Raw genomic sequence first — 26,564 nt, forward strand, 5'->3', positions numbered from 1 at the left:
ACTATCTTTGATATTAGCTGTTCTTTTTTGTCATCAGCCCAGCTTGTGCTATTCAAATAGTGTCTGAAATGAAAATGTCATTTTCCTAAAGCTAGTATGTTGAAGTTAAGGTGTGTTCAAAACAACCAGCGAGCATTTTTTTATACAGACAGGTACTGTGTATAGGTTCCCTGAGTCTGACATAGTAAGCACTAGAGATACAAAGAAAGGCAAAAACAGTCTCTATCTTCAAAATTTTTGAATTCTTATGGAAGAGATACATACAGAACAGATGGGAAATAACCAAAAATAATTGGTGGAAATGTAACACTTTTTCATCAGTAAAACTACTGTCATAGTAACTTAAATTCTCATTCATTAAGAGCAAACAGTTTTCTTTTATGGTTTCACTTAAAAAAACAAGATAATATTTTTTTAAGAGGCTATCTAGTTTTTTTAATTAACTTTAAGTAGATTACATTATTTCATTCAAATACCAACTAGTCTTTGTATTACTATTTATTCCAGTATGACTATAATTTATACTACTCACTCATGAACTTAATGTTTTCTGGGTAAGCAAAATTGCTCTAGAAAATTGGAGCCTGAACACTTTTAATTTGTTACAGACTCTGTCACATGAGCCAAAAGTCCTTCAAGAGGGACTTTTGCAACTGGATTCTATCCTATCCTCCTTGGATTTGCTTCATCGTCCAATTGAGGCCCCTGGGGGATCAGTGCTACTTCGAGAGCTTGCTTGTGCTGGCAGTGTAGCAGATGCCACACTCTCTGCCCAGGCCACCCCTCTTCTACATGCTCTCACAGCTGCTCATGCATATATCATGATGTTTGTTCATACCTGCAGAGTTGGACAGGTAAGGTTAATCTTAGAATATGAGTACTTAATCTGATTAAATTCTCACATCTGAAAGGCTTCTCTGATGGAGAAAGAGGGGGATGTTCCTTGCTCTCAGAGTATCTAAAGGGAAATTTTAATTTCTATGACGGAACTGATTTCTTTGGTCAAATATGCCATCACCACCTTCTTAGTAGACTATTAGATCTTAAAGTACTCATGCACTTGTAAGGGGTAAAATTAGGGATTATTGACTGAATATAATAATAGTAGTTCCCAAGTATTAATTCAATCCCAATAAAATACTCAAGTCAGTTTGTGATTTTTATAGTGGTTTAATAGACGGAAGGAATTAAGAAGAAAGAGAGAGGAAAGAGAATTTAAACTGCTCCAGCCCAGGCTTAGTCAGGCAGGAGTTCAGAGGCCTTAGCCAAGAGGTCTTCTCATTCTAGCTCGGCCATAAGGCCTCCTCCAAGATGAGGGGTCTCCTCTGAGGATAGCGCTTTAGGAGGTAAAGGAAAGGAGGAATCGGCCTAATCCACTCACCAAACATGATAACACTGCCACAAGCTCCCCACGCTGCCGAGTCCAAGGTATCCGCAAGAGAGAAAGTGACAGGAAATATATAGACAGTTCTTTATATCACTTCCTGAGTCTCACATGTACCAATGGTAGCTTAAGCTTAACTTAGGACAGCACAGGGGGTCTGTCAGTTGTTTTTGATCTGTCACTTGCTAGCACATGTCAGTCATAGGCCATCCTCCTCAACCCTTATGCTTAAGTAGAGGTATATACATTCCTGGTGGCTATAATTTCTAAAGACTTTGTAGAATGGGGGCCAGCTGGGTGACTCAGTGGATTGAGAGCCAGGCCTAGAGACGAGACACTTCCCAGCTGTGTGACCCTGGGAAAGTCACTTGACACACACACACACACACCCCTTACCACTCTTCTGCCTTGAAGCCAATAAACAGTATTGACTCTAAGACAGAAGATAAGGGTTTAAATTTAAAAAAAAAGACTAAATAGAATGGAGATAATCTAAAATTCACATAGTCAACAAATTATTGAATACTGGTTGTTTTTAAGAATCGATGTAATTTCAATAAATTTTCCATTTTAGACTAAGTCTTATAAAATTCACAGCATTTCTTGAGGATTTATTTGGAACAGTGGGAATATTAAGATTATAATCAGTTGATGAAAGTCCAGAAAAGTATGTGTCCCTGAGGTACCTTATCCTCTCATCTAAGAATTCTTGTCTTGAAACATTGCAGAACAGTACTAGTTAACACCTATCTGTATAATTCAGGTCTGAGAAAGAAAAAGTATTATTTTGATGAGATCATGATAATAGGAATTATTCAAAATTCTTTTCTGCGCCCAGGGAATTATTCCTCTTCTTTCTTCACAGAGTGAGATCCGTGCCATCTCAGTGAACCAGTGGGGCTCCCAGCTGGGTCTCAGTGTCCTAAGTAAGCTGAGCCAGTTATACTGTTCCCTGGTCTGGGAAAGTACAGTACTGCTTTCGCTGTGTACCCCAAACAGGTAAAATAATATAAATAGGAAAAATTACATTTCTCTACCTTCTACTTAATCAAGTTAGTGGTTTGGGGGACAGAATGACTTCCCTGCATGTACTAGTGGATAGACAAAATTGGTAAATGAGCTTTTAAAAACTGTCATCTAAGAAGACCACATACTTCTTCTCTCATTATTGGTGCATTTGCAGCCTCCCCGCAGAATGTGAGTTTGGTCAGCTGGACATGCAGAAGCTGATTCCAAGAGAGGAAAAGACAGTCAGTTCAGCAACCCAAGGAGCCAAGAGAATAGGTAACTCCCCAAAACCCAATTTCTTTCACATTTGTTTTAGATAACACACATGTAAAGAGTACAATAATTATTTTGTTTGATAGTTTTCTTACATCAATTACAAAATCAAAATTCTAGAAAATAACTTACTTTTTACCTTTTATTTAGATTTGTTCTTAGAGAAAATTTAACTAAAAATGTTTGCAATTGGACTTCTCATTACCAAGAAATTTAGAGCCAAACTGTGCGTCTCTAGCAGATTAGCAGAGGCTTAACTTTATTTTCCAATTCTTCCAAAAGAGTAATAATATTAAAACTAAGGGACAGCAACTTTCATTCTTGCCAACATGTTCTCCTATTTTGCATCCTTAGAAGGAGAAACAGAAGGATCAACAGGAGGTGTGGAGACTTCCACCCATGGTCTTTTAGAAGGCATTGGACTGGATGGAGACACCCTGGCACCTATGGAAACAGATGAACCTAGTACTTCAGACCCGAAAGGGAAATCCAAAATTACCCCAGCCATGGCAGCTAGGATCAAACAGATTAAGCCGTTGCTGTCAGGTAAGTGATTTCACAAGTCCCCACCAATCCCCATGTGGAAGTAAATTCTTGGCCTTCTATTCTTCTGGAGAAGGATCATACTTAACAGAAAGGAATTCTATTTCTTTTAGAGGCATTGAACTTAATATAAAACTACTTTATAATTTAGCTTGACTTGATTATTACTAGAACAAATCCCAAAAAAATGGCATTTCAGATTGAAAATGGGATGATGTTCAGGGTATGGCCCACAATGTTTTGGATTATTACTTTGTAACTGTTTTTATTGTCTGGGAAACTTTCCAGTTTTTTATTTGAGGTGAATATTCGTGTCTTTATGACTTCTAAAAGTCTCTCATTCATTATACCATAATACAGTGTAGTGTATATAATTTAATATATTTTATGTAAGAATAGTGATATGTATTTATTATACATTATACACAAAAACCCTATCCCTATGTCCTATTTGTCTTTTTTTTTGTCAATGTGTGAATACATTCATTCCTCTGAGTTCTTTATTTTTTTTTAACTAATCTTTTGCCCTTGGTAGAATGAGGTACTGCCATATGTATAATGTAAACCATAGTTGAATGTTTATGTCATCCTTTTCTACACCGACCTTTGATAACATCTTATGATCAAGATACTATTTAGAAAGAGCTACATCTTTTTAGTCATTTTACATAATTAGGTGAAGAACAAATTAAAAATTTGCTTTAACTTACTCATTTTTCTAACTATGATATTTTGGATATTAGCTTCCTCCAGATTGGGCAGAGCTCTTGCTGAACTTTTTGGACTTCTTGTTAAACTCTGTGTGGGGTCTCCTGTACGGCAAAGGAGAAGCCATCATTCAGCCAGTACCACCACAGCACCAACACCTGCAGCGAGATCAACAGCCTCAGCTCTTACCAAACTACTCACTAAGGGTTTATCTTGGCAGCCCCCACCATATACACCCACTCCAAGATTCAGGTGAGACACTCCAGCCCTCTAGGTATGCATGAAAGTGTGTGTTTGTCTCTTTATTATTTCTTGTAGAATCATCTTTTTTTAATTGCTTTCTGGCCTTTTTGTGATCCAAAGTTTCTCCCTCATTCCCAGATTGTAAAAAACCTAATATATTAGTCTTGTCACACTATGAAAATTTCCATATACTCATTTTAAAAAAAGAAGACATCACACATGTAAAAAAGTGGTTTGGTTCAATCTATATTTGTACTCAGAGAGTTACTTCTCTGGCTGTGGAGAGTATTTTTCATCATAAGTCCCTTGTCTTTAGATTCTTGCATTGATGATAATAGTTAAGTCCTTCAGAGTTGATCATGATACAGTATTTCTCTTATTGTATACAGTATTCTCCTTGTTCCTCTCACTTCACTTTGCATCAATTAATATAATTGTTTCATAAACCTTGAAAAAAATTTTTTAATTTGTCTGGAAGGAAAAAAGGTCAAGAATATGAAAGAAATAATGGTGGAGGTAGGTAAAAGAGGTTCAGTTATACACCACTCAAAACTATGACAAAACTATTAGTGTTAATCTATTAGAGGCCAAGAAATACAGTACATGAGCATCATAGATTACTAAGGGACTATTGGAAATTTAATATTTGATAAAGCCAAAGAGCAAGCTTTTATATATCTTCTTTTATGTAACTTCATCAAAATTGAACAGGGAAGGGGGGGTTAGGGATGGAGTGGGTTGATTCAGACTTTATATAAAAATCAGAATTTTATAGTCACAAGAATTGCTAATGACTATATACTATAAAGTTAGCCTGTGGTACAAATTTTTTTCTCTGACCCGTGGGAAGTCTCTTCTCTTTAGGGCCCTTAGTCAATAAGCATTATATGCCAGAGATGGTACTACTTTCTCAGAATACAAAGAAAGGTATTTCTATAAAGATAGGCACCACTTTTAAATTCACAACTATGTACAAATGAGAAACATACATAATAAGGAGGTAATAAACAGAAGGGAAACCATTATCATCAAAGAATATCAGAAAATATATCTTGTAGAAGTTCCTCTCATAAGTGAGACTTGAAGGAAGCCAAGGAAGTTAAAATATAGAAGGGGTGCGGGGGATTACAGATACTGTTAACAGGAAATGAATATGTGTTGGATTTGGATAAGGGGTATCGTGTGGAAAAATAGTGAAGAGGAGACAAGTGTCCTTAGATCTTAGAAAGTTGAGATGGGTAAAGAGTAAAAAAACTGGAATAGAACATAGATACATGATATTTTATAAGCATCTCATTCTATCCTCATGACCTGGAATTTTTTTTTTTTTAAGATTTAATTTTATTTTACTAATGAGAAAATGAAAAGCTTGTGTGACCTGCCTAGGGTCACATAATCAGAGGCTAACTTTGAAATCAGTTCTTCATGACTCCAGATGCAGTAAAAAATCTAAAGCTCTGTAATCACCTAGTTACTATTTGGAAGCTACCAGAGTTTATTGAATAATTGGGTGACTTGATCAAACCTGAACTTTAAGAAAAATCACTGTGGTGACTAAATGGAGGCCCAATTGGAGTTAGGGAGAGTTAAGGCAGCCAGATCTGCTAGCAGCAAACAGATCATGAATGAGGTGATGAGAGTCTGTTAGGGTAAATGGCATTGTCAGAGGAGAGAGGAGAATATACTTGCTACCCTTTATAAAGATGAAATCAGTAGGTCTTGGCAAAGATTAGATGAAAGAGAGTAAATAGTCAAAACTCCTAAGATTTGAGCTTAAAAAGACTAGGAGTATGATGGTATTAATAAAGAAAGTAAGAGGACAGGAAATCCTTTTTCAAGAGATCTAGTAGGGTAGTTCGAAATCAAGAAAAAATTTGTAAAATAAATACCCAGTAGCCAGAGTTCTTTGTAGAATGAACAGACTAGGTGAAAGAGTAATTATTAAGTAGGTCTATGTACATGGCCCTATAGACTAAGCATTTTACATTAACTCATTTGGTCCTTTAAAAATCTGGTTTGTATTTATCTCTATTTTATAATGGAGATCACGATATATTAGGGGAAGTTAAGAGATTTTTTGTGTTATTTAAGTCTTTATTTCTTGATGGATGAATAGAATTTGAACTAGTAGTATCATTTGATGTAATATGAAAGTAAACTCCTGAAAATAAGTCTCTTAAGGTCAGAGTACAAAAATCTCATCTATCCCTAATATTTTCTTTGTTTTATTTCTTTTTGGTTGTTTTCTTGTCGTGTTTCTTAAAAGGTTAAAATAATTGGTTTTTTAAGACTTTTTTTCTTATGTAAGATGTTTAAAGTTTCTTGCTTTATGTGATATACTTGACTCAACATAAGTACATCTTCCCTCACTAACTCAAAAATTTGGGTGAGAAAGTGTTAGGATTAGAGTTTGCTCTTTAAAGTACAGTTTATTTAACTTTTCTCTTCCTTAAAAACTATGCTGTATTTATTTTTAGTTATGTAATCAACCAAGGTAATTTATTTTGTAATTATGGTGACTAGTTGGGAATAAATTAACCCACCTTGCTTTCTCTTCTACAGGTTGACTTTTTTTATCTGTTCTGTTGGCTTCACCTCCCCAATGCTGTTTGATGAGAGAAAAAATCCTTATCACCTCATGCTACAGAAATTCCTCTGCTCGGGTGGTCACAATGCTCTTTTTGAGTAAGAATACTCCCATACACAATATACAACAGCTTACTTAAAAACTGGATCATTCATTCTATTTGTCCAGTCTTATGTGACGAAATTTTTGATCTCAAATAAGGAAAACTATCCAATCCTATCAAGAAAATTTTTGATGTATGCCAGGAAAGGGAATCTTTTAAAGGGCTTATAACTTTTGCTAAGATGGAGATGGTACTTTTTTTTTACCTTAATTGTTTAACTCACTTAAAAGTGAGTCTGAGAACCTAACTCATCTTTCCTGAAAGAGAAATTTATTTCTTTTAGACATACATCCGACACACCTCTAAATGGTGATGGCAAACCTTTGGCACACATGCCAAAAGGGGCACACAGAGTCTATGAGCAGGCCTGCAGTTGCCCAATGGAGTTTACTACTAGAAAGCCAGAAGTACTTAGGATATAGCTGTTCCCCTCACCCCTCAATGTGCCAAAGGACATTCCTCACTTCGCCCACCCCCTTGCCCTGTAGCACAATGGGATAACTTCCTCTCCTGTCTGGGGTAAGGCACTGGGAGGATCTGGGAGGGCTCAGCACATACAGCAGCGTTATACCTCTCATCATTGGCTTCACTGTCTGGAGGGAGAGGTGGAGTTGGGGGTCTGTAGAAAGTTTTACCATCAATGCTCTAGAATATTTTCATTAGAAAATAATTTAAAATTTCAAAATGGCTATATTACTTCATTTGAAGAAAAAAATCTCTGAATTGCTTTTATAGTGTGTCATTTCAAAGAAAGTTTACTTAAATTTCCCAGTGAAATTTTCTCAGTCTTTTTTAATTAATTCCCATGTAGGACTTTCAATTGGGCTCTTTCCATGGGAGGCAAAATTCCCATATCAGAGGGACTTGAACATCCAGATCTACCTGATGGCACAGGAGAATTTTTGGATGCCTGGCTTATGCTGGTAGAAAAAATGGTGAACCCAACAACTGTACTTGAATCTCCACACTCCCTCCCTTCTAAGCTTCCTGGGGGCCAAAACTACCCACAGTTTAGTGCCCTCCGCTTCCTTGTAGTGACTCAAAAGGTGAGTTTTATAGTGTCCTATACCTGGAAAATATTTCTTTTCACTAAAATGCAGGCTTTTCTGATAATCAATAGACATTTTAAAAACTACTTACTAAGAAAAACATAAAAGGGATTCTCTATGGAGACTGACACTCATTACGGTAACTATAAGGCAGAAATCAAAAAATCCTGCTCTCTTTTTGAGCTTAAATTCCAACACAGGGGTTGGGGGCTGGAATATACAACATTAAAGTATACAGTAAAGACATTGGGAGGGGGCTTTTACTGGGAAGGTTATAACAGGCTTTGTGTGAAATATAGTAGTTTGAACCTATATTGGGGGTAGGGGGTGTATGAGGGAAATTAGTACAAAGACCGAGTAAAATAGATTGCTTGTGTTTATTCTAAACTTCAGAATATGGAAAAATGCATAATTAGACTGTGAAGATGGGACCATGAAGGACTTTAAAATATAGATTTTCTTTTCTAAATTAATAGGGGGCCATTGGAATTTGGTAGTCAAATAAATAACTCATTCTTCCCAGGTAAATTGACTACATAGAGGACTGACAAGGAAGGTAAAGCTTAAAATAAGATTAATTTGGGGGATATTCAAATAATGTAGGTAAAAGGTAATGAGGACCTAAGTTAAGATAGTGACTGTGTAAATAGAAAGAATAAGCTGAGAGATTTAAAGGTAAAAACATGACTACTTAGAAAATAATGATACAAAGAATAAGGAAAATAATACGGATCTTAGGAAACTGAAAGAATGATGATAACTTCAGCTAAAACAGGAACATTTAGAAAAACCTAATTTTGTGGTGTATACGTTTAGAGATGATGAGAACTGATGAGCAAGTGAAAAGAAGAGAGACGGATTATAAAGAATTAAAAGGCAGTCCATATGAGTTGGATAAGAGAGCTAAAAAGAGTAAGGAGACATAAAATGAAATCCAAAATACAGTAGGATCAATTAAACAGAAGATATTGGTCAACAAACACACAAAGAAGAGTTCAAGAAGGAAAGACTATCCAATTAGTTAATTATCTGCTGACTAATTAGAAGGTTGAGCTTTAGTGAAAGAAAATGAAGATAGTAAATATGGAGAATTTTCTAGGCATTTGATAGCTACATAATTATATTTTCATATCAGTTACACTTTATAGAGAGGAAAAAAGGATGACTTGTAAGTTATTAAAAATTGCTGCAGATAAGGGAATATGTGCATATTTATTTAAAGTCAACAAGAAAGGAACATTACACAGATCAAAAATTTAAGAGAAGTAAAGGCTTTTATTGTAATCTCCTTAAGAAAATGGTAACAGTTGATCATTGATACAAATTAGCCAGTTGCAGAAAATAGATTTTAGAGGTCTTAATGTTAGAGTCTTGAAAAGAGGAAAAAAACAGAACCAAAAAGTTACAAAAACAGTAACTAGAGAGTACAACATAAATCCATTTTAAAAAACTTGGGAATCACTTTGCAAATAACTGAAATAGTGAACAGGTAGAAAGTAATAAAAAAAAATTTGACCTGCTCATGGTAAGGATAATTAAATGACAAATGTCGTAGAGTGCTGTGTAAACAGTTAATGTGATTTTCCTTTAACTCTAGCAGCAAATGAATAGAAGTGGAAATACTATGGGCTCAAGTTTGTCAAGGAAAGAGAACAAAAGAAACTAAAAATTTAAGAGAAGAGGGGAATTGAGAATTGGATTTATCAAGAATGAGGTTGACGTGATACTATCCTTGGAAAACATTTAAAGATGGAGCAATTAGAGGTTATTATAAGAATAGATTTAATAAAGTGAGTCACAAGGGGAAGTGAAATGATAGGGAGTTATTTTATTTTAGGGTTTTTTCTATATTGTGCTTATTTGTTTTTATCAAGAAAAGTTATATAGTATTATGAGATGAAATTTTAGCCAGATCCAGCCAGAAAAAACACTAGTCATGACTTTGGTCACCCCTATGCCCTTTTCTTTGCAACACCCAGCTCCCTAATAAGTTATTTCTGTGATGTCAGATAAAGTAGTAAATGGTGGTCCAGATTGTTAGAAATCTTTAAAGTATTCATTTATAAATGGAACACACAATTGGAAAAAGGGAAGAGAGAAGGTAACTTCAACCTTAACAGTGGTATTTAGACTTTTACAATGTAGGAGTTGTCTAAACCTACTCCTCAATATATGACTTCTTCAGGTACAGAAGTTCTTTTTACTTTGATGTTGCTTGCTTCAGCAGTACATACTTTTTACATAGAAACCTGTTCTGGAACAAAGTCCCCTTAGATACATCCATTCCCTGTAGGCAACTTTTACCTGCATAAAGAACCTATGGAACCGGAAACCTCTGAAGGTTTATGGTGGGCGGATGGCTGAATCCATGTTGGCAATCCTGTGCCATATCCTTCGTGGAGAGCCTGTTATCCGAGAGAGACTAAGCAAGGAAAAGGAAGGAACAAAAGGAGAGGAAGAATCTGGACAGGAAGAAGGTGGCTCCCGCCGAGAACCTCAAGTGAACCAACAGCAACTGCAGCAGGTAGACTATATGTACCTCTCTTTAACTTTTTAGGATAATGAATGGAGGGGTAAATTCTTAGTCAACAGCCCATAAACAAGAAAGAAGTTATCTCTCTTCTAAATTGGAGAGAAAGTAATCACAGTTCTTCCACATAACATTGTTGGCCATGCTGAAAAAGCTTGTTTTCTTTCCAGAGCTAACATCCAACATTGAAGTATATGTTATTATTCCTTAGGACACCCACAGAGTCAGCTTATTCAAATTATATTGGGTTGAGAGTCAAAGGTAGTATCATAATAGTTTGAAATTTGCAAGCAATAAAATTTGGTGTTGAAAATATTTATCTAGGCCTTTATATTTTTCCAGTATTCATTCCTTTGTGGTAGTTAAATTTTTTAGACTGGAGTTCCTTGGCTCTTGACTCCAAGTATTGTACTGCCACATAATCCACAAAAGAAAATACATGGAAAAAACTCTTGTGTACGATTTCCCTTATTTTTTAAGGGATACTTTAAATCTTTCTTAATTTCTTCTTCCTTATTGCCTCTCTGCATATTATTAAATGTTTTATTAATCTCCTTTCCTCTTTAAAAATACTACCAACTTTATATTTACTAGGAAGAGAATTTCATCTTTTCCAACTTTTATCTTGGATAAGAAAAACCTTTATTAGAAAAAATTCCCTTTAATACTTTGCTAACTTAACTAATTACTAATTATTTAAAATGTTTGTTTTGTTGATGTTAAAATATAATAACCTTTTATTCAAACTGTTGATCCATGGAATTTGCAGATGCAGTAAAAGCCAAATTATTTCATTAGAACTATGCTTATCCCTTCCTTTATAATGAGATTTTCTTTCATATTTTTTAAAATGATATTGCAGAGGTACAAATACTATTCTCAGATACTTTTTTTAGTCAATTTGGAACAGTTTTCCTTGGTTACAAAAATCCTATTCTTTCCCTCCCCTTCTCCCACCCCTTTCCGTAATCAACACACAATTCCACTGGGTTTTACATGTGTCCTTGATCAAAACCTATTTCCATATTGTTGATGTTTGCACTAAGTTGATCATTTAGAGTCTACATCGCCAGCCATATCCCCTTGACCCATATATTCAAGCAGTTATTTTTTCTTCTGTTTCTCCTCCCACAGTTTTTCCTCTGAATGAGGATAGTGTTCTTTCTCGTAAATCCCTCCAAGTTGTTCGGATCACAGCATTACCACTAATGGAGAAGTCCATTACAGTAGATTGTACCACAGTGTATCAGTCTCTGTGTACAGTGTTTTCCTGGTCCTGCATCAATTCCTGGAGGTTGTTCCAGTTCACTTGGAATCCTCCAGTTCATTATTCTTTTGAGCACTACAGTATTCCGTCACCAACAGATACCACAATTTGTTCAGACATTCCCCAACTGAAGGGCATCCCCTCATTTTCCAATTTTTGGCCACCACAAAGAGTGCAGCTATGAATATTCTTGTACGAGTCTTTGTCCTTATTATCTCTTTGGGGAACCAAGCCAGCAGTGCTATAGAGGGCAGACTGTCTTTTAGTGCCCTTTGGGCATAGTTCCAGATTGCCCTCCAGAATGGTGGGATCAATACACAGCTCAACCAGCAATGCATTAATGTCCCAACATTGCCTCATCCCCTCCAGTATTCATAATTTCCATAGCTGTCATGTTAGCCAATCTGCTAGGTGTGAGGTGGTACCTCAGAGTTGTTTTGATTTGCATATCAGATACTTCTTAACCAAATTTTCATTTCTTCCTTTACAAAATAACAACTTTAGAAGAAAATTAGCATTCTTTGATTTTGGAGCTTACATTTCCTTTTATCAAGCTATTCTGTTATATATGAGGGATATTTTGACTTTTTCTAGTTAATGGACATGGGCTTCACAAGAGAGCATGCTATGGAAGCCTTGTTGAACACTAGTACTATGGAACAAGCCACAGAGTACCTGCTAACCCACCCTCCTCCACTGATGGCTGGTGGTGTAAGAGTGAGTTGATAATAGATTGTTCTTGGTTATGTTTATGGGTATGTTTTTCCATTACCAGCATTATGAGTACTAAAAAGTCCAGCATCTTATCGATAAAATGCATATCTATAATTTGGGGTTGTGGTTTTTCAAAGATTATTCTATTACAAATATGAAGAATATCAAAACAGGCCTTTAGTAATAACATATGTATAAACCATTGAAATTGCTTAGGGAACAGCTATGTGGCTTAGTGGAATTGAATGACAAGCCCAGAGATGGGAGATCCTGGTTTCAAATTTAGGTCAGATACTTCCTAGCTGTGTGACCCTGGGCAAGTCACTTAACCTCCACTGCCTAGACCTTACCATTCTTCTGGTTTGGAACCAATATACAGTATTGATTCTAAGATGGGGGGAGGGAGAGAAAGAGGGGGAGGGAGAGAGAGAGAGGGGGGGGGGGAGAGAGAGAGAGAGGGAGAGAGAGAGAGAGAGAGAGAGAGAGAGAGAGAGAGAGAGAGAGAGAGAGAGAGAGAGAGAGAGAGAGAGAGAGAGAGAGAGAGAGAGAGAGAGAGAGAGAGAGAGAGAGAGAGAGAGAGAGAGAGAGAGAGAAATTGCTTGTAACCTCCAGGAGGGGGGGAGGGAGAGAACATAAATTATATGTAACCATGGGAAAATACTCTAAAAATTTTTTTTTAAATAAAAGAATGTGGTGGAAGGGTATTAAATATTTTAAAAAATTCATTTGATAAGTGATAATATGGACTAACAACTTATTTGTGACTCAGCTTTCTTGACTATTATTCCCATTAGCCTCACAAAATATTCCAGATTGAGGTTAATAGCCTCACTAAAAGACTACATAAAACACTTAGACTTAGGAACACATTGGCAGTTTGTGCCCATGAAACAATAATTTGATCTGCCTGTTTTCTTAACAACCAACTCAAGGAGATGGAGTTCAGTGGATTTTAATATTTAAGTAATATTTTGGTTCAGGATCTCAGCATGTCAGAAGAGGACCAAATGATGAGAGCCATTGCCATGTCTCTGGGACAAGACATACCAATGGATCAGAGAGTGGAATCACCTGAGGTAATGAAACAGTAAAAATGTCTTCCTTAATATTTCCTCTTAAGACTTGTTTGATATTGAAAGGTATTTGTCAGAGACTAAAGGATTGCCCTCTTTTCAGTTCCATCTCCACATTTTGAAACCCCAAAAAAACCCAACATAGGCCTTTTATTTCTCCTTGAGAATTATTAGTATACCTTGGAAGTGTGATCAGGGTTTTTTGAGAGAGAATTGACTTCTTATGTTCTAATTAGTAACCTACTTAATTGTTAGTCATAGTTGAGCATTGGCAGCATTGCAGAAATTCTCTGCTTTGTAGAATAAAAGAAAAGCAGTTCTTTCAAAGTGCTAAAAGAAAACATTAGATAAGGTAACAGTTGCATAAAAATTGCGCATGCTCTCTCTGGATAACAGAATATGTTCTTAACTAACATTCTAAATATGGCCCAAATTGTTCTCTATTGCAATGATTACTCTCACCTGCTTTCAGGAAGCTGCTTGTAGGAAGGAGGAAGAAGAGCAGAAGGCCCGGGAGAAACAGGAAGAAGAAGAGGCCAAATGTCTGGAGAAATTTCAGGACGCTGAGCCTCTGGAACCAGAAGAACTACATAATTTCACAGACAGCATGTTACCAGGTTGTTTCCACCTCTTAGATGAGCTGCCAGACACTGTATACCGAGTTTGTGACCTGATCATGACTGCCATCAAACGCAATGGAGCTGATTATCGAGATATGATTCTAAAGCAGGTGGTCAATCAGGTGAGGAAACCTGTGCCGTATTAAGTTTCTTGATCAGTCAATGATTTGACTTCTTGGACCTGAAAGGGGAGAGTACTAAAGCATCACTTTATCCACTATGTTTTGGAGGGTAGGGTACCGAGTTTAAAATTAGGAAGACTTTAGTTCAGGTGTGGTAGAAAGTTATTCTTAGCTATGTGTGACCTGGGCAAATAACTTGACCTGTCTGCTTTAGTTTCCTATCTTTAAAATGGGAATGATAATAATAGCATCTATCTCTGAGTGATGTTGAGATATCAGAGTCTAAATAACACATGCACTTTGGGTGGTAGTTAACACATAAATAGGGAGTGCTATAGAAAAGCTAGGACCAGTTCTTCCTCTCCAAGCCCAATGGAAAGCCCTGTGGTATTCTAGACAGTCATCTAGTAACCGCTTAAACTCCTAGTGACAGTGATTATTACCAATCCTGATAGCCTATTCCGTGCCACATGAATGGTTTTTAGTAAATTGAGCTCTTATAACTTATCCCTCTTGATTCACTATGTAATTCAATCACTGTCCTGAGCTACACAAAATAAATCTATTTATGATTAACATTATGATTAACTAGAGGTCAGAAAGGGGAGGTAGCAGATTCCACAGAGTTCAGTCTCCAGCAAAGAATCTATGTTTCACTCTGTGCTGTTTGTTTGACATTTTTATTATATCAATGAGATAAAGGCATTAGAAAACACCGCTACATAAGTTTTAGAAGGAAACCCTATTGAAACAGTATGAGTCATAGAAGGCTAGGGAATTATACATGCAATAATATTATGTTCAGTTGAGGGTGCCACAGTTTAGGAAACTGATAAACCGGATGAAGAAAATACCCCAAATTTGTCAGATTTTTCTCAGTGTAATGAATCATGCGGGGAGATATAACCTGAACTAAAGAAAATTATGTTGGACTGTAGGCATGAAAACTAATTTCATAAATGTAAGGAAGGGTTCTGTTTACCCCTAAAGCATACAACTAGAAAGTTGGAAGTTGCAAAGTGACAGATTGAGGCAAACAATCAGAATAATAATAATGCAAAGTGGAATAAGTACTGGTTTGGAAGGGGTAGATCTCACTTCCAACTTTTTTCATTCAGATATAAAATGTTTAGCCCCTTTTCAATCTGTGAGTCTATAATATAATGAACAAAAGAAGATCATTTGTTTTTACATCCTGCTGACAGAATTGATAGAAATATGATTTATCTTCACTCAGTCTTAGATAGCAAAAGGGTTAGAACTATGTAAAAGTCTGATAACTGGAATCCAGTTACCAGATTCATCTTCTTCCTCTTTGATATAGGTATGGGAAGCAGCTGATGTTTTAATTAAAGCTGCTCTTCCTTTGACAACTAGCGACACTAAAACTGTGTCTGAGTGGATCAGCCAGATGGCCACCCTTCCACAGGCTTCAAATTTGGCTACCAGGATTTTACTACTTACATTGCTTTTTGAGGTAAGGTTCAAGGTTATGGAAAAATAGTAAGCATAGAGTTCAGGGATCAGGGGGGAAAAGCCTTTTGATTTAATCATTTCTGACAGAGTAGAAGGAACAATTCTCTTATTTGAGAGAATGTTCTCACAACATTCAAAAGTAACCTAAGGACTTGGCATTTTGAGCAAAGTTGCCTCAAAAGATTTATAAACAGAATAGCTCTTGTGATTTCAGGCAGATTTTCAAAACAAAACTGTCCACCCTTGACCCTACCTCACAAACCTGGGCTTTTTCTGATTCAGGAATTGAAGCTCTCCTGTGCACGTGTAGTTGAATCTAGTGGGATCCTCAATATCTTGATCAAACTGCTTGAAGTGGTACAACCTTGCCTGCAGGCTGCCAAGGAACAGAAGGAAGTCCACACTCCAAAGTGAGTGATTTTGAGTTCTCGTGATTGGATTCTGTTTTCATGCATTGGTTGACTTTGGGATCTGTTGATTTTTGTTTTTCTTCCATTTCATTTTATAAGTTTACTTAGCTGTACAAAATAGGATTTAGACTAGGCAAATCTTCAGTTCCTTCATAGTTCACCACATTCTCCCTCCTAAGCATTCCTAACATATTTAGGTAATTCTCATAGGTCAAGAACCTAGTGTTTGTTTCTTTAAATTACATTATTACAGTGACCATTGTATTTTTCACATTAGTGTTGTCTTTTGCCTCTCCTCACAATTAATCTCTTTTTAGGTGGATCACTCCAGTACTTCTTCTGATAGACTTCTACGAGAAAACAGCTATTTCCTCCAAGAGGAAAGCACAAATGAATAAGGTATGGGGCTCATTCTCACACAGAAGCTAGAGAATCACATTTAATTTCCAGAGATAAAAGAGAAGATCCAACATAAGAAAAAAGAAGAAAGAAGACAAATCTTTTTCCTGTCTGGGAGATGTGTCAAAATTATTCTTCAATTTTTATTTGTGGTTACTTTTCGAATTTCTAGATAATTCTCTAGGTCTCAGTTTCGCTAGTAGAAGGAAGCTTGTGTAAACACAAACCCAAAGGAAGCCTTTGTCATGGCCAAGTAGTGACTCTTAGTAGTAGTCTCTCGGTAACAGGATTACGATTTTCTTTGTGCGCTTTCATCTGTAATGTCTAGCAAAGAACAACTACAGTCTGTCAAGAAATGTTATTGCTATTGCTGGGCACCTTCTAGTATACACAGAGAAAAAATGAAATTACTATTTAGAAATTACAGATAGAAATATTTTTGTTTTGTTTTTAAAATCTAAATAATGGAATTCTTTTATTCTGCATCTGTGGTTGAATATGTATCACTCAATCAATTGGATCTCATATTTAGTTCACTGCTTAAGGAAATTTAATTTGGCAACACTAGAATAATGACAACCTTTAAAGATGGAATTAGTATCAGTTGGTCTCTAAACTATATGTGAAAGGTGATAAAGGAGCTGAAAATGATACTAAGATAACAAAACTTGAGTCATTTGAAGGAATAATGGTGACTGACAAAAATTCTGGAACTAGGAAGAGTGGAATATTAGATAGTCAAAACATATAGTATAGAGCAATAATTCTTAACCTTTTTTATAGTTGGCAATTTGGTGATGCCAAAATAATTTTGGTTTCAAAAAATTAAATACATAAGATTAGAAAAGAAAACCCAATTACAGTGAAAAAATTATCAAAATATTAAAGTTCACTCCCTCTCCCATAGAAAGCTTGGCAGGGGAAGAGAACACCTAACAAAATCCTGGAGGAACTTGAGAAAGTTTTTCTCAGTCATGAAATAGTAAAGGAGAAGGGGGAAGTTGATTTTCAGAGTGTGAGAATATATTCTTGGTATAGAAAAATACATGCTTAATCTCAAGAAAAAGAAAAATAAGATACCATGATGAGAGTCCAATGAGAAATTCTTTTAGAAAGAAAACTACAAAATTATTATTATACTGCAGCTTCCATAATTTTGCTTCAATGGACATTTTTATTTATATTATATATCATAATGTATGTTATGTACATTGTTAAAGAAATGTTTGAGATCATAAAGGAAGGCCTTTTTTTTTAATAAAGTGAATGATTATGATGATAACAGTAAAATTACTATTAGAGATAGAAACACAGTGCTGATGGTACATGATTAAAGAATTTCATTGTTTCCAATGGGTAAACAGATAATTATAATGAATATTGAATAATTCTTTCAAGTCCAAAACAGGTGTTGCAAATGAGAATGTGAAAAGAGGTTGGGAAGCAGCAGTATTAAAAGTGTTAAAAGAGATAGTTGTGTAAGTCTACAGAGAACAGTGTTGGTAGCTATGTCTAGCTCTAGTTTTAGCTCAGGCTTTCTGCAGTCACTAATTTGCTGCATTTTCTACCTGTAGTATCTACAAGCTAATAGCAATAATTGGCGTTGGTTTGATGATCGATCTGGACGTTGGTGTAGCTATAGTGCAAGCAACAATAGCACAATTGATACAGCCTGGAAATCTGGGGAGACAAGTGTACGGTTCACAGCTGGCAGACGGAGGTACACAGTCCAGTTTACTACAATGGTACAGGTATGATAACTCCACTGATATTTTTCTGTTACACATAGAAATTCATTAATAAGATGTCTATGGATGTTTGATTTCTTTTTTATTTTTAGCCAATTTTTAACAAAAATCAATGGTCTTAATTTTAAAGAGAAAGCCAAATTTGTAAGACTATTTTAGTTACACTCTTTTATCAGTTGCCTATTATACTTTTTGGCTTCTGAACACTTACAAAAAGGAGGTAATATTACAGTGAAAAGGGTAAGGAGGGGGCAGCTGGGTAGCTCAGTGGATTGAGAGCCAGGCCAAGAAATGGGAAGAAAGACCTGGGGTCAAATCTGGCCTCAGACACTTCATAGCTGTGTGGCCCTGGGCAAGTCACTTGATCCCCATTGCCTAGCCATTATCACTCTTCTGCCTTAGAACAAACCAATATACAGTGTTGATTCTAAGACAGAAGGTAGGGGTTTTAATTTAAAAAGGTGGGAGATGATAAGAAAAAAATATTCTTATTCAGGAGCCCTATGCTTGATATCTCTTCCAGTATTAATCTTAAGGGTTGAGTTTTTTTCAGTGTTACCTGAACTGTTCTTTATAATATACTCATATTGTTCAAATATTTGTATAGTCTTATGGTTTACACCCCCCTTTTATTGTTTAATCCTCTCAATTCTTTGAGGGAGTTATAGGGAAATATCTTGAAAATATCTTCATTGAAAGCACCTCTGTGAAAGTAGCAAAAGTAAGAAGAACATACAACACTCATCTTCCAGTCCAGTTTTCCCTATTACAAACTCCTTCTGGTTAGCAATTTTGTGTTAACAGTATCGACCAATAGTGGACCTACTTCATAATTGTTTTAAGTTGTTTTTTTTGTGGTGGTGGTGGTGGTTTTTTTAATTTCTTTATTTTTAGAGAAAGAATGTTTCATACATTATATCACTTATACTTGAATTTCAAGGTCAATGAAGAAACTGGTAACCGGCGCCCTGTGATGCTAACACTTCTAAGAATTCCACGACCAAATAGAAACCAAAAAAACACCCATGGGCAGGAACTAGAAAATACTTTTGAAGAAGGCAAAGAAGTACATACGAAGCCAAAAGAAGAGAAAATCAATGGTATATCCTTGCTTCTTCCTCTCTTAAATCTCTCCTTTCATTTAGTCTTATAGTGAATAGCAAGGATTTTCTTATAATTTGAGGCCACAAAATCCACTTCTTAATAATTTATTCTTCTACAGACTGCTAGGTAATTCTGTGGGTACTAACCCAGTTATTCCATTTTTTAGTCTGCCTTTATGAGCTTAGGATTTACCATTCATTTGTCCGCATTAAGAGAACACACCTTCCTGTTCCAGGAAGAGTTACCAGACAATTAATAGTATCAACTTAAGACCAAGAGAACATTGTTCAAAATGCCTCCTTTCTTCAATTCTAGAACTGACCTTAACTCCAGAAGGTACTTATCCTGAGAAGGAACTGGCTACTGAGGATACCAAGTTAGGAGAAATCCTGATACAGGGCCTTACAGAAGATATGGTGACCATCTTAATCCGAGCTTGTGTAAGCATGCTCGGTGTCCCTGTGGACCCAGACACACTGCATGCCACAATGCGCCTCTGCCTAAGGCTCACCCGCAATCACAAGTATGCTATGATGTTTGCAGAACTGAAAAGCACCCGGATGATCCTAAACTTGACCCAGAGTTCAGGTTTCAATGGATTCACACCCCTGGTCACCCTTCTCTTGAGGCACATCATTGAGGACCCATGTACTCTTCATCATACCATGGAAAAAGTATGTAATAACTAAGAATAATATTGCTATAGCCTCAATTATTTCTCAATAATCCCCATGTTGTTACACTGATTAAATTAACAGATATTTCCTAGGATACCTGTTTATCTAGACTGACTTGGACAATGTGGAAAGAAAACTGGTGTAATGATTCTAAAAAATATTAAAAAGTAATATTTAGGGTTAGTGTTCCAATTAAAATAGTCCAAAACCAAACTGCAAATTCCAATTCAATGTGCCAGGTACTAACAAAAAGCAGTAGGAATAAAAAGAAACAGAAGACAGTCCCCTGCCCTCAGGTAATTTACTGTCTAATGAGGGAGACAACAGGCAAATATTATTCAAAGCAAGATAATGCAAGGTCAATCGGAAACAACAGAGGAAAAGCACTAGAATTAATAAGAGTAAGGGAAGGCTTCCTATAGAAAATGGGATTTTAGTTGGAATTTTACAGAAAAATAAAATCAGTATTCAATGGAAAGAGGGAGAATATTCCAGATATCAAGGACAACCAGAGAAAAATTCATGGAACCAAGAAGTGGATGGAGGATCTTATGGGTCGATCAAGAAGTGGATGGAGGATCTTATGGGTCAATCACCCTTGAAGCCAGTGTCCCTGAATTAAAGAATACTTATTAGGGAGTAACATGTGAAAATATTTTAAAGTAGTAGGGGCCTACTTTTGGAAGTGATGGGAATTTTTTACTTCATACTTCTGTCTTAAATGCTGATAATCTAACCTTATGACTAGCCCTTTTAATTTTTACTAATACTCTTCACCATGTTTTATGTCAGTAAGTGGATGTTTCACAGGAATAAATCTTATTCTGTAATAATACTCGGCCCCTTCTCACTCTCACATAGGTCATTTTCTCCCTATCTTCTCAGATTAAAGTCTTTTGTTCTTAAGACTTGCTTAATGAGTATTGGGTCAGCCTAGATCAATAAAAGAGTAATTAACAAGTGATGAAACTAAAATTTCTAAAAGATAATAGTCTTAACACTTCCCTCAGAATTTCACATCCGGTTTATAGACAATGCAATCATCCTAGAGAGAATAAATTCAAGATTGCAGGGAAGAAAGGACACTAGCATTAAGATCATGAAAGGATTTGTGCAGAACTGTAAAGGAAGAAATAAATCCTTTCATGATCTGAATGAAGGTAGAGGTAAAGAAGGGAGTCCATTTCAGTACAGGTTCTCCTGTAAAATATAAGCATAATTAGCAAAACACCTGCTTTGAACCTTTCTGCATGCTCATCACTCATGACAACTTGTTCCTCTTACCTTTATTGCTTAATTCCTTGCCATCCACCTCCTAGATAAACATTTCTTGGAGAATAAACAATTCTTTCCTCTTCATTTGAAGAGCCTAAAGAGTATAAACTCTGAAACAGACTCCGATGGAAATTATCTAAAATAAAAGGTATTGTTACATCTATAATGTTAGCCTTTCTTAAGAGAATGATCATAGTGGGAACTTTGGTACATCAGTGGGAAAATGGAGGTCTTTAAATATAGATCTTGGGGGGGAGGGGGGGAAGGGACATGCTTTTTTTTTTCTCTCAAATTCTTTAGGTTGTGCGGTCTGCAGCTACCAGTGGAGCAGGGAGCACTACTTCAGGAGTTGTGTCTGGTAGCCTTGGATCTCGGGAGATCAACTACATCCTTCGTGTTCTTGGACCTGCTGCATGCCGTAATCCAGATATCTTTACTGAAGTTGCAAATAGCTGTGTCCGTATTGCCCTTCCTGCTCCAAGAGGGTCTGGTACCAGTGAGTTTCAGAAGCATTGAAAGTATAATGTTATTCTTTTACGAATGCATTAATTTTCCTTATATACTGGTTTGGGTCTTCGTTTTGTCAGTTATTTTATTTCAGTAGACAACAGGAGGTTCAGTGGATACAATTCTAGGCTAGTTTTTAAGGAAATGATTAATAATTTATAAACAAAAAATTTTTTTCTTCTCCTTTTTCTCAGCATCAGATGATGAATTCGAGAATCTGAGAATTAAAGGGCCAAACGCTGTGCAGTTGGTGAAAACAACCCCAGTTAAGCCTTCTCCTTTACCTGTCATTCCTGATACCATTAAGGAAGTGATATATGACATGCTTAATGCTTTGGCTGCCTATCATGCTCCAGAGGAAGGTTTGTGTCCTCATTTAATATATGGAACACCTAAGTATAAAAAATACTTATCCATATTTTAGTTTGCTCTCAGAGTGAAAATATTTACATATCAAAAGATATTCTATAGTCAGAGAAATATGTTCTAGTATAGTACAATGCCAAATATTTAGTACAACCTATAATACTAATTAAGAGCTACTTTGTAAGACATGGATAGAAGAAATGAATCAGGAAATTATAATAACCTGATATCTCCACTATTTTTGTTGTTCTTTGGTATCCATCTGATTTATTCTTCATTCCCAATGGGATAAATATGACTATAAAAGGTTTTTGGTTTTTTTTTCCCTTTTTAACTTATATACTCTATTTCTCAAGTGACCCTATTATATATTGACTTGCATTGTGGGATGTCTTTTCAGATAAGTCTGAAACTAAACCTGGAATGATAACTCAAGAAGTTAGCCAGATTCTGCAAGACATGGGAGATGATGTTTATCAGCAATATAGATCACTAACACGACAATGCACAGACTTCGACAATCAGACTGGTTTTACCATCAATGTGAGTAAAAATCATTATCAAGTTACATATTAGAGGAGACAGTATTTAGCAGTGACTGACATAATTTGCTGTATAAATTATAATTTCCCACTATAAAATTAGGGGATTGTAAAGATTAAAATTTAGGGGAGCCTGGGGAGAGACTATGGCAGGTGGAAATTAGTTTCTCTCTGCAAGGAGTATTATATTTTTTAGAGGTTTATTAAGGATTAAAGAAAATACAGGATAAGGAAAACGTGCCTAGGCCAGAGGCCTAGGCAAGACCTCACCTACATTATGGAAAGAACCACGTCTGCTCCAAAATGGAAGTCCAAAAAGAGCAAAGAGAGCCAAAAACCTTTGCCACCAGCTTAAATCCTTCCTCCATCTCGGCCCACCTCAGAATTCCCGTGAGATTACAAAGCATTTTGGGGAAGTGGAGCAAAGGCTTATGGGGATTGTAGTCCTGTATTCGAGTCTATTTTTTACATTCCCCCGTTTTGATCCTCTGGGAAGAAGTCCTTCCCCAAAGGATCATAAAAACATAATCAATTTAAAGATTACAATAATTTGAGGATAAGAGAAAAAAAAACAATAATTAATGGACACATTGACAGAAAGCCAGTTAGGGGGCAGTCCCCTTTGGCATAAAAGTATACATACAAATAAATGTTCAATCAACCATACCCAAAGTTCAGTTTTGTGCAACTTGTGGTCTGGAGGCTTCTTCATGGTGGCTTCTCCAACAGTTCAGTTCTGGATTCAGAGAGGTAGCATCTTCTTTACATAAAATTCTTCTCAAAAGGAATTTAAACTTTGCAATTTAAATAATAACATTTTTACATTCCCCCTGTTAAGAGGATGATTAAAAAAAACAGGATCACTTAGGGATGCATGGCCGAGGTATGAGGTATATAAATCAATTGGCAAGAGATATTAAAAAGATATCAGAAAAATCCAAGAAAAGAAAAAGAAAAATTTATGGATGAAAATATAGACTATCAAAGTCTTATGTGTAAAAATTCCAAGTAAAGAAAAATAAATCTATAACAGGTCCTTGAATCAGGGCCCACTGAAAATGATCTAAGCAATGATGCATTTACCCAGTCAATAGCCAGGACTACAGAAAAGTACCACACTATGAGAGGCAGAAAAGGGGACCAGATTATAGGAGCCAAGGTTTTGGGGATACTCATCTGTGAGTATTTTCAGAGTGAGTGTGGACACAAGGAAAGCCTGTGTCTTAACACATGTTAAACATAGTAACTTCAAGTCTTCACACTAGGTTCAAAACCTTTGTATTGGCCTAGAAGTGCATCAATCCATCCTGGATTGGGTTCACTTTTGCTCTGTGCATTGGCTCTTGTGTGTATATCTTGTCCTGGAATCAGACAGAATCATTAAGTAAAGTCCCATAATTTATTTAAATAATTAGTGGCATCGTTTTTATAGTCTCTAGCCTTTTAGGGCATGCATTGGCAAATGTATCTTAAACTTGTATTACTGAAAAGTCAAAAGTTAAAGAAAATCTTAATGCTGGTGACATGTGCTTCAAATCTAAAAAGGAGAGAAAAAATAATAAAAAACAAAAAATAGTATATTGCACATGCAATAAAAATATAATAAAAGTCTTTAAAAATTCAAAAATATAGCTTATAATCATTGACACTCTGTGTCAGCTAAGAAAATATAAAATACAAGACTTTCTCACCAAAAATGAGATCCATTTCCTCTGAATATCTGGCCATGCTCACTGTGAGTAGAAGGCAAATGAATTGAACAAAGTTAACAATTTTTCATCTTTAAAATACAGTAGTACAAATATGTAGTTATCAATATCCCCAAAATTCTCATTAGCGCAATCAATTACAATAGCAAACAAACACACTTTCACATTTCACATAAGTTGCTGTATGGCATTTTTAAAACCTATGAATTGATGGACATTTGTCACAATTTTTACTAGCATAGCAATCTTTCAACCTTGGTGAATAAAACATATTTTTTAAACAAAGTAAAACTCATCTTGGGTTTAGATCATAATCCAGAAATGTATATATCATTCTGGTGTAAGTAAAGTAGTGAGCTGAAGAGTATAAATAAAGGGGTGCTCCTTTTTCTTGGAGGCTTTTTTGGGGTACAAATGCCCTGAGATTTAACTGCACAAATTCCATTCACATGTGGGAAGGTTGGGGTTTATAAAATGTATTTCACTCCAGCTACTAGAATGGGCCTTACCTCGTGGTAGGGGCAGGCAAAATAACCAGAGATTGTAAAAAAAAAATTACCAAAAAATCATATTTCAAAAACCCTTAAAATCATTTGAGATATTTAGCACATTAATTTTTCCAATGGCTGTTATACAATTGTAACCACTTCTGATGAAGTCCATCTGTCTCTATGGCAATTTTACAAAGGCAAAAATAGAAAGGCTGTTTTTTCGTATATGGGCTTAATCACTAATATTTTTTCAGCAGTTATATGGGAAAAACAAAAGAATTTCAAAGCTCAGTACATTCAAAATAAATTCAATCAACCTTCAGTGTAACATAATAATATTCAATACAGTAATATATTAACTTAAAATCACAAAGTTATATCTTAAAACAATCAGGAAAAATGCAATAGAGATACAGAGATTTTTTATAAACCATTGGAGTCTGAAATGCCTTAGAATATAGCCTTTAGTCTCTTCAAAGTTCCTTGGGTGTGTGTGTATTTTTTTATTATTATTAATTATCCATTTAAATGCCTATTGTCCAAAGGCAGAGTGGTATGGGCTAAGCAATGGGGTCTGAGCAATCTGCTCGGGGGCACCACAGCTGGGGAGTATCTGAGGCCAGATTTTAACCCAGGACCGCATGTCTTTATGTCTGGCTCTCAGGCCATTGAGCCACCCAGGTGCCCCTCAAAAGTTGAATCTTTGGACTGAGTCTGCTCCCTGACAGGCAGGTGAAGTCAATGAAATTACCAGAACAGTCAAAAGGTATCCTTTTAAACAGCCCATTGCTTAAAAGTCTGTTTGAAAAGTCTGTTTCTTCTCTCTCTCCTGCTATGAAACCCCTTTCGTCAATATCCCCATCCACGTGGAGGCTTAGCCTAAGGGAAAATTACCCATTCTCCTTTCCCTCTCGTCCCCACGTGGCCAGTATTGTTACCAGCTGGTCACAATGAGTCCTGAGCGATCTGCTCCAAGGATCTGGGTGATGAGCTGGCTGGGGTCACGCTAGTGAGTCTGGGGCTGGGGTGATGAGCCAGCTGGGTCGGAAGCCAGATGGGTGAGAGACAGACTGCCGGGGTGGGTAGGGCCAGGAACCGGAGCGCAGAAAAGTAGGGCCGGGAGCTCGGGCACCAGGTGAGAGGCCAGGAGCAGAAGCAGGAGCCGGAGAGGGCCGCGGGCAAGAGCTGATCAAGATGGTTTTCTAAAGAGCATCTTGGAGAAATGTGGCTTTAAATAAATCATTATCAGGCTAAAAAAATTGAGAAGTTCCATCCAATCTAGTGGTCGCCATCTGTAACAGTTAAAATTTAGGGGAGACTGGAGAGGGACTATGGCAGGTAGAAATTAGTTTCTCTCTGCAAGGAGTATTATATTTTTTAGAGGTTTATTAAGGATTAAAGAAAATACAGGATAAGGATGCCTTTAGGCCTCTGGCCTAGGCAAGACCTCACCTACATTATGGAAAGAGCCTCGTCTGCTCCAAAATGGAAGTTCAAAAAGAGCAAAGAGAACCAGAAACCTTTGCCGCCAGCTTAAATCCAAGTCTATTTTTTACAGGATCTAGATTCAAATGTTATTTCTTACCCTTTGCTATGTGACCATGTTTAAGTTCCTTATCTATAAAATGGGATGGGA

General features: G+C 36.2%; 1 protein-coding gene across 1 annotated transcript in view; it reads left to right on the top strand.

Moving 5' to 3' along the window:
• Positions 1-608: 608 nt before the first annotated feature.
• Positions 609-26,564, top strand: part of LOC130453606 (E3 ubiquitin-protein ligase HUWE1-like) — a gene marked incomplete at its 5' end in the record, with an annotated part of 59,083 nt that continues 33,127 nt past the window's right edge. The window contains 20 exon segments of the mRNA XM_056809927.1: positions 609-854; positions 2,250-2,383; positions 2,568-2,668; positions 3,020-3,211; positions 3,952-4,168; positions 6,722-6,844; positions 7,661-7,895; positions 10,192-10,422; positions 12,290-12,412; positions 13,390-13,485; positions 13,955-14,224; positions 15,549-15,701; positions 15,983-16,110; positions 16,428-16,509; positions 18,084-18,260; positions 19,198-19,357; positions 19,677-20,035; positions 21,614-21,809; positions 22,015-22,182; positions 22,587-22,729. Of these exon segments, the coding sequence (XP_056665905.1) occupies positions 609-854; positions 2,250-2,383; positions 2,568-2,668; positions 3,020-3,211; positions 3,952-4,168; positions 6,722-6,844; positions 7,661-7,895; positions 10,192-10,422; positions 12,290-12,412; positions 13,390-13,485; positions 13,955-14,224; positions 15,549-15,701; positions 15,983-16,110; positions 16,428-16,509; positions 18,084-18,260; positions 19,198-19,357; positions 19,677-20,035; positions 21,614-21,809; positions 22,015-22,182; positions 22,587-22,729 (3,534 nt within the window).

This window comes from Monodelphis domestica (assembly GCF_027887165.1).
Source record: "Monodelphis domestica isolate mMonDom1 chromosome Y unlocalized genomic scaffold, mMonDom1.pri SUPER_Y_unloc_1, whole genome shotgun sequence".
Classification (NCBI taxonomy): Eukaryota; Metazoa; Chordata; class Mammalia; order Didelphimorphia; family Didelphidae; genus Monodelphis; species Monodelphis domestica.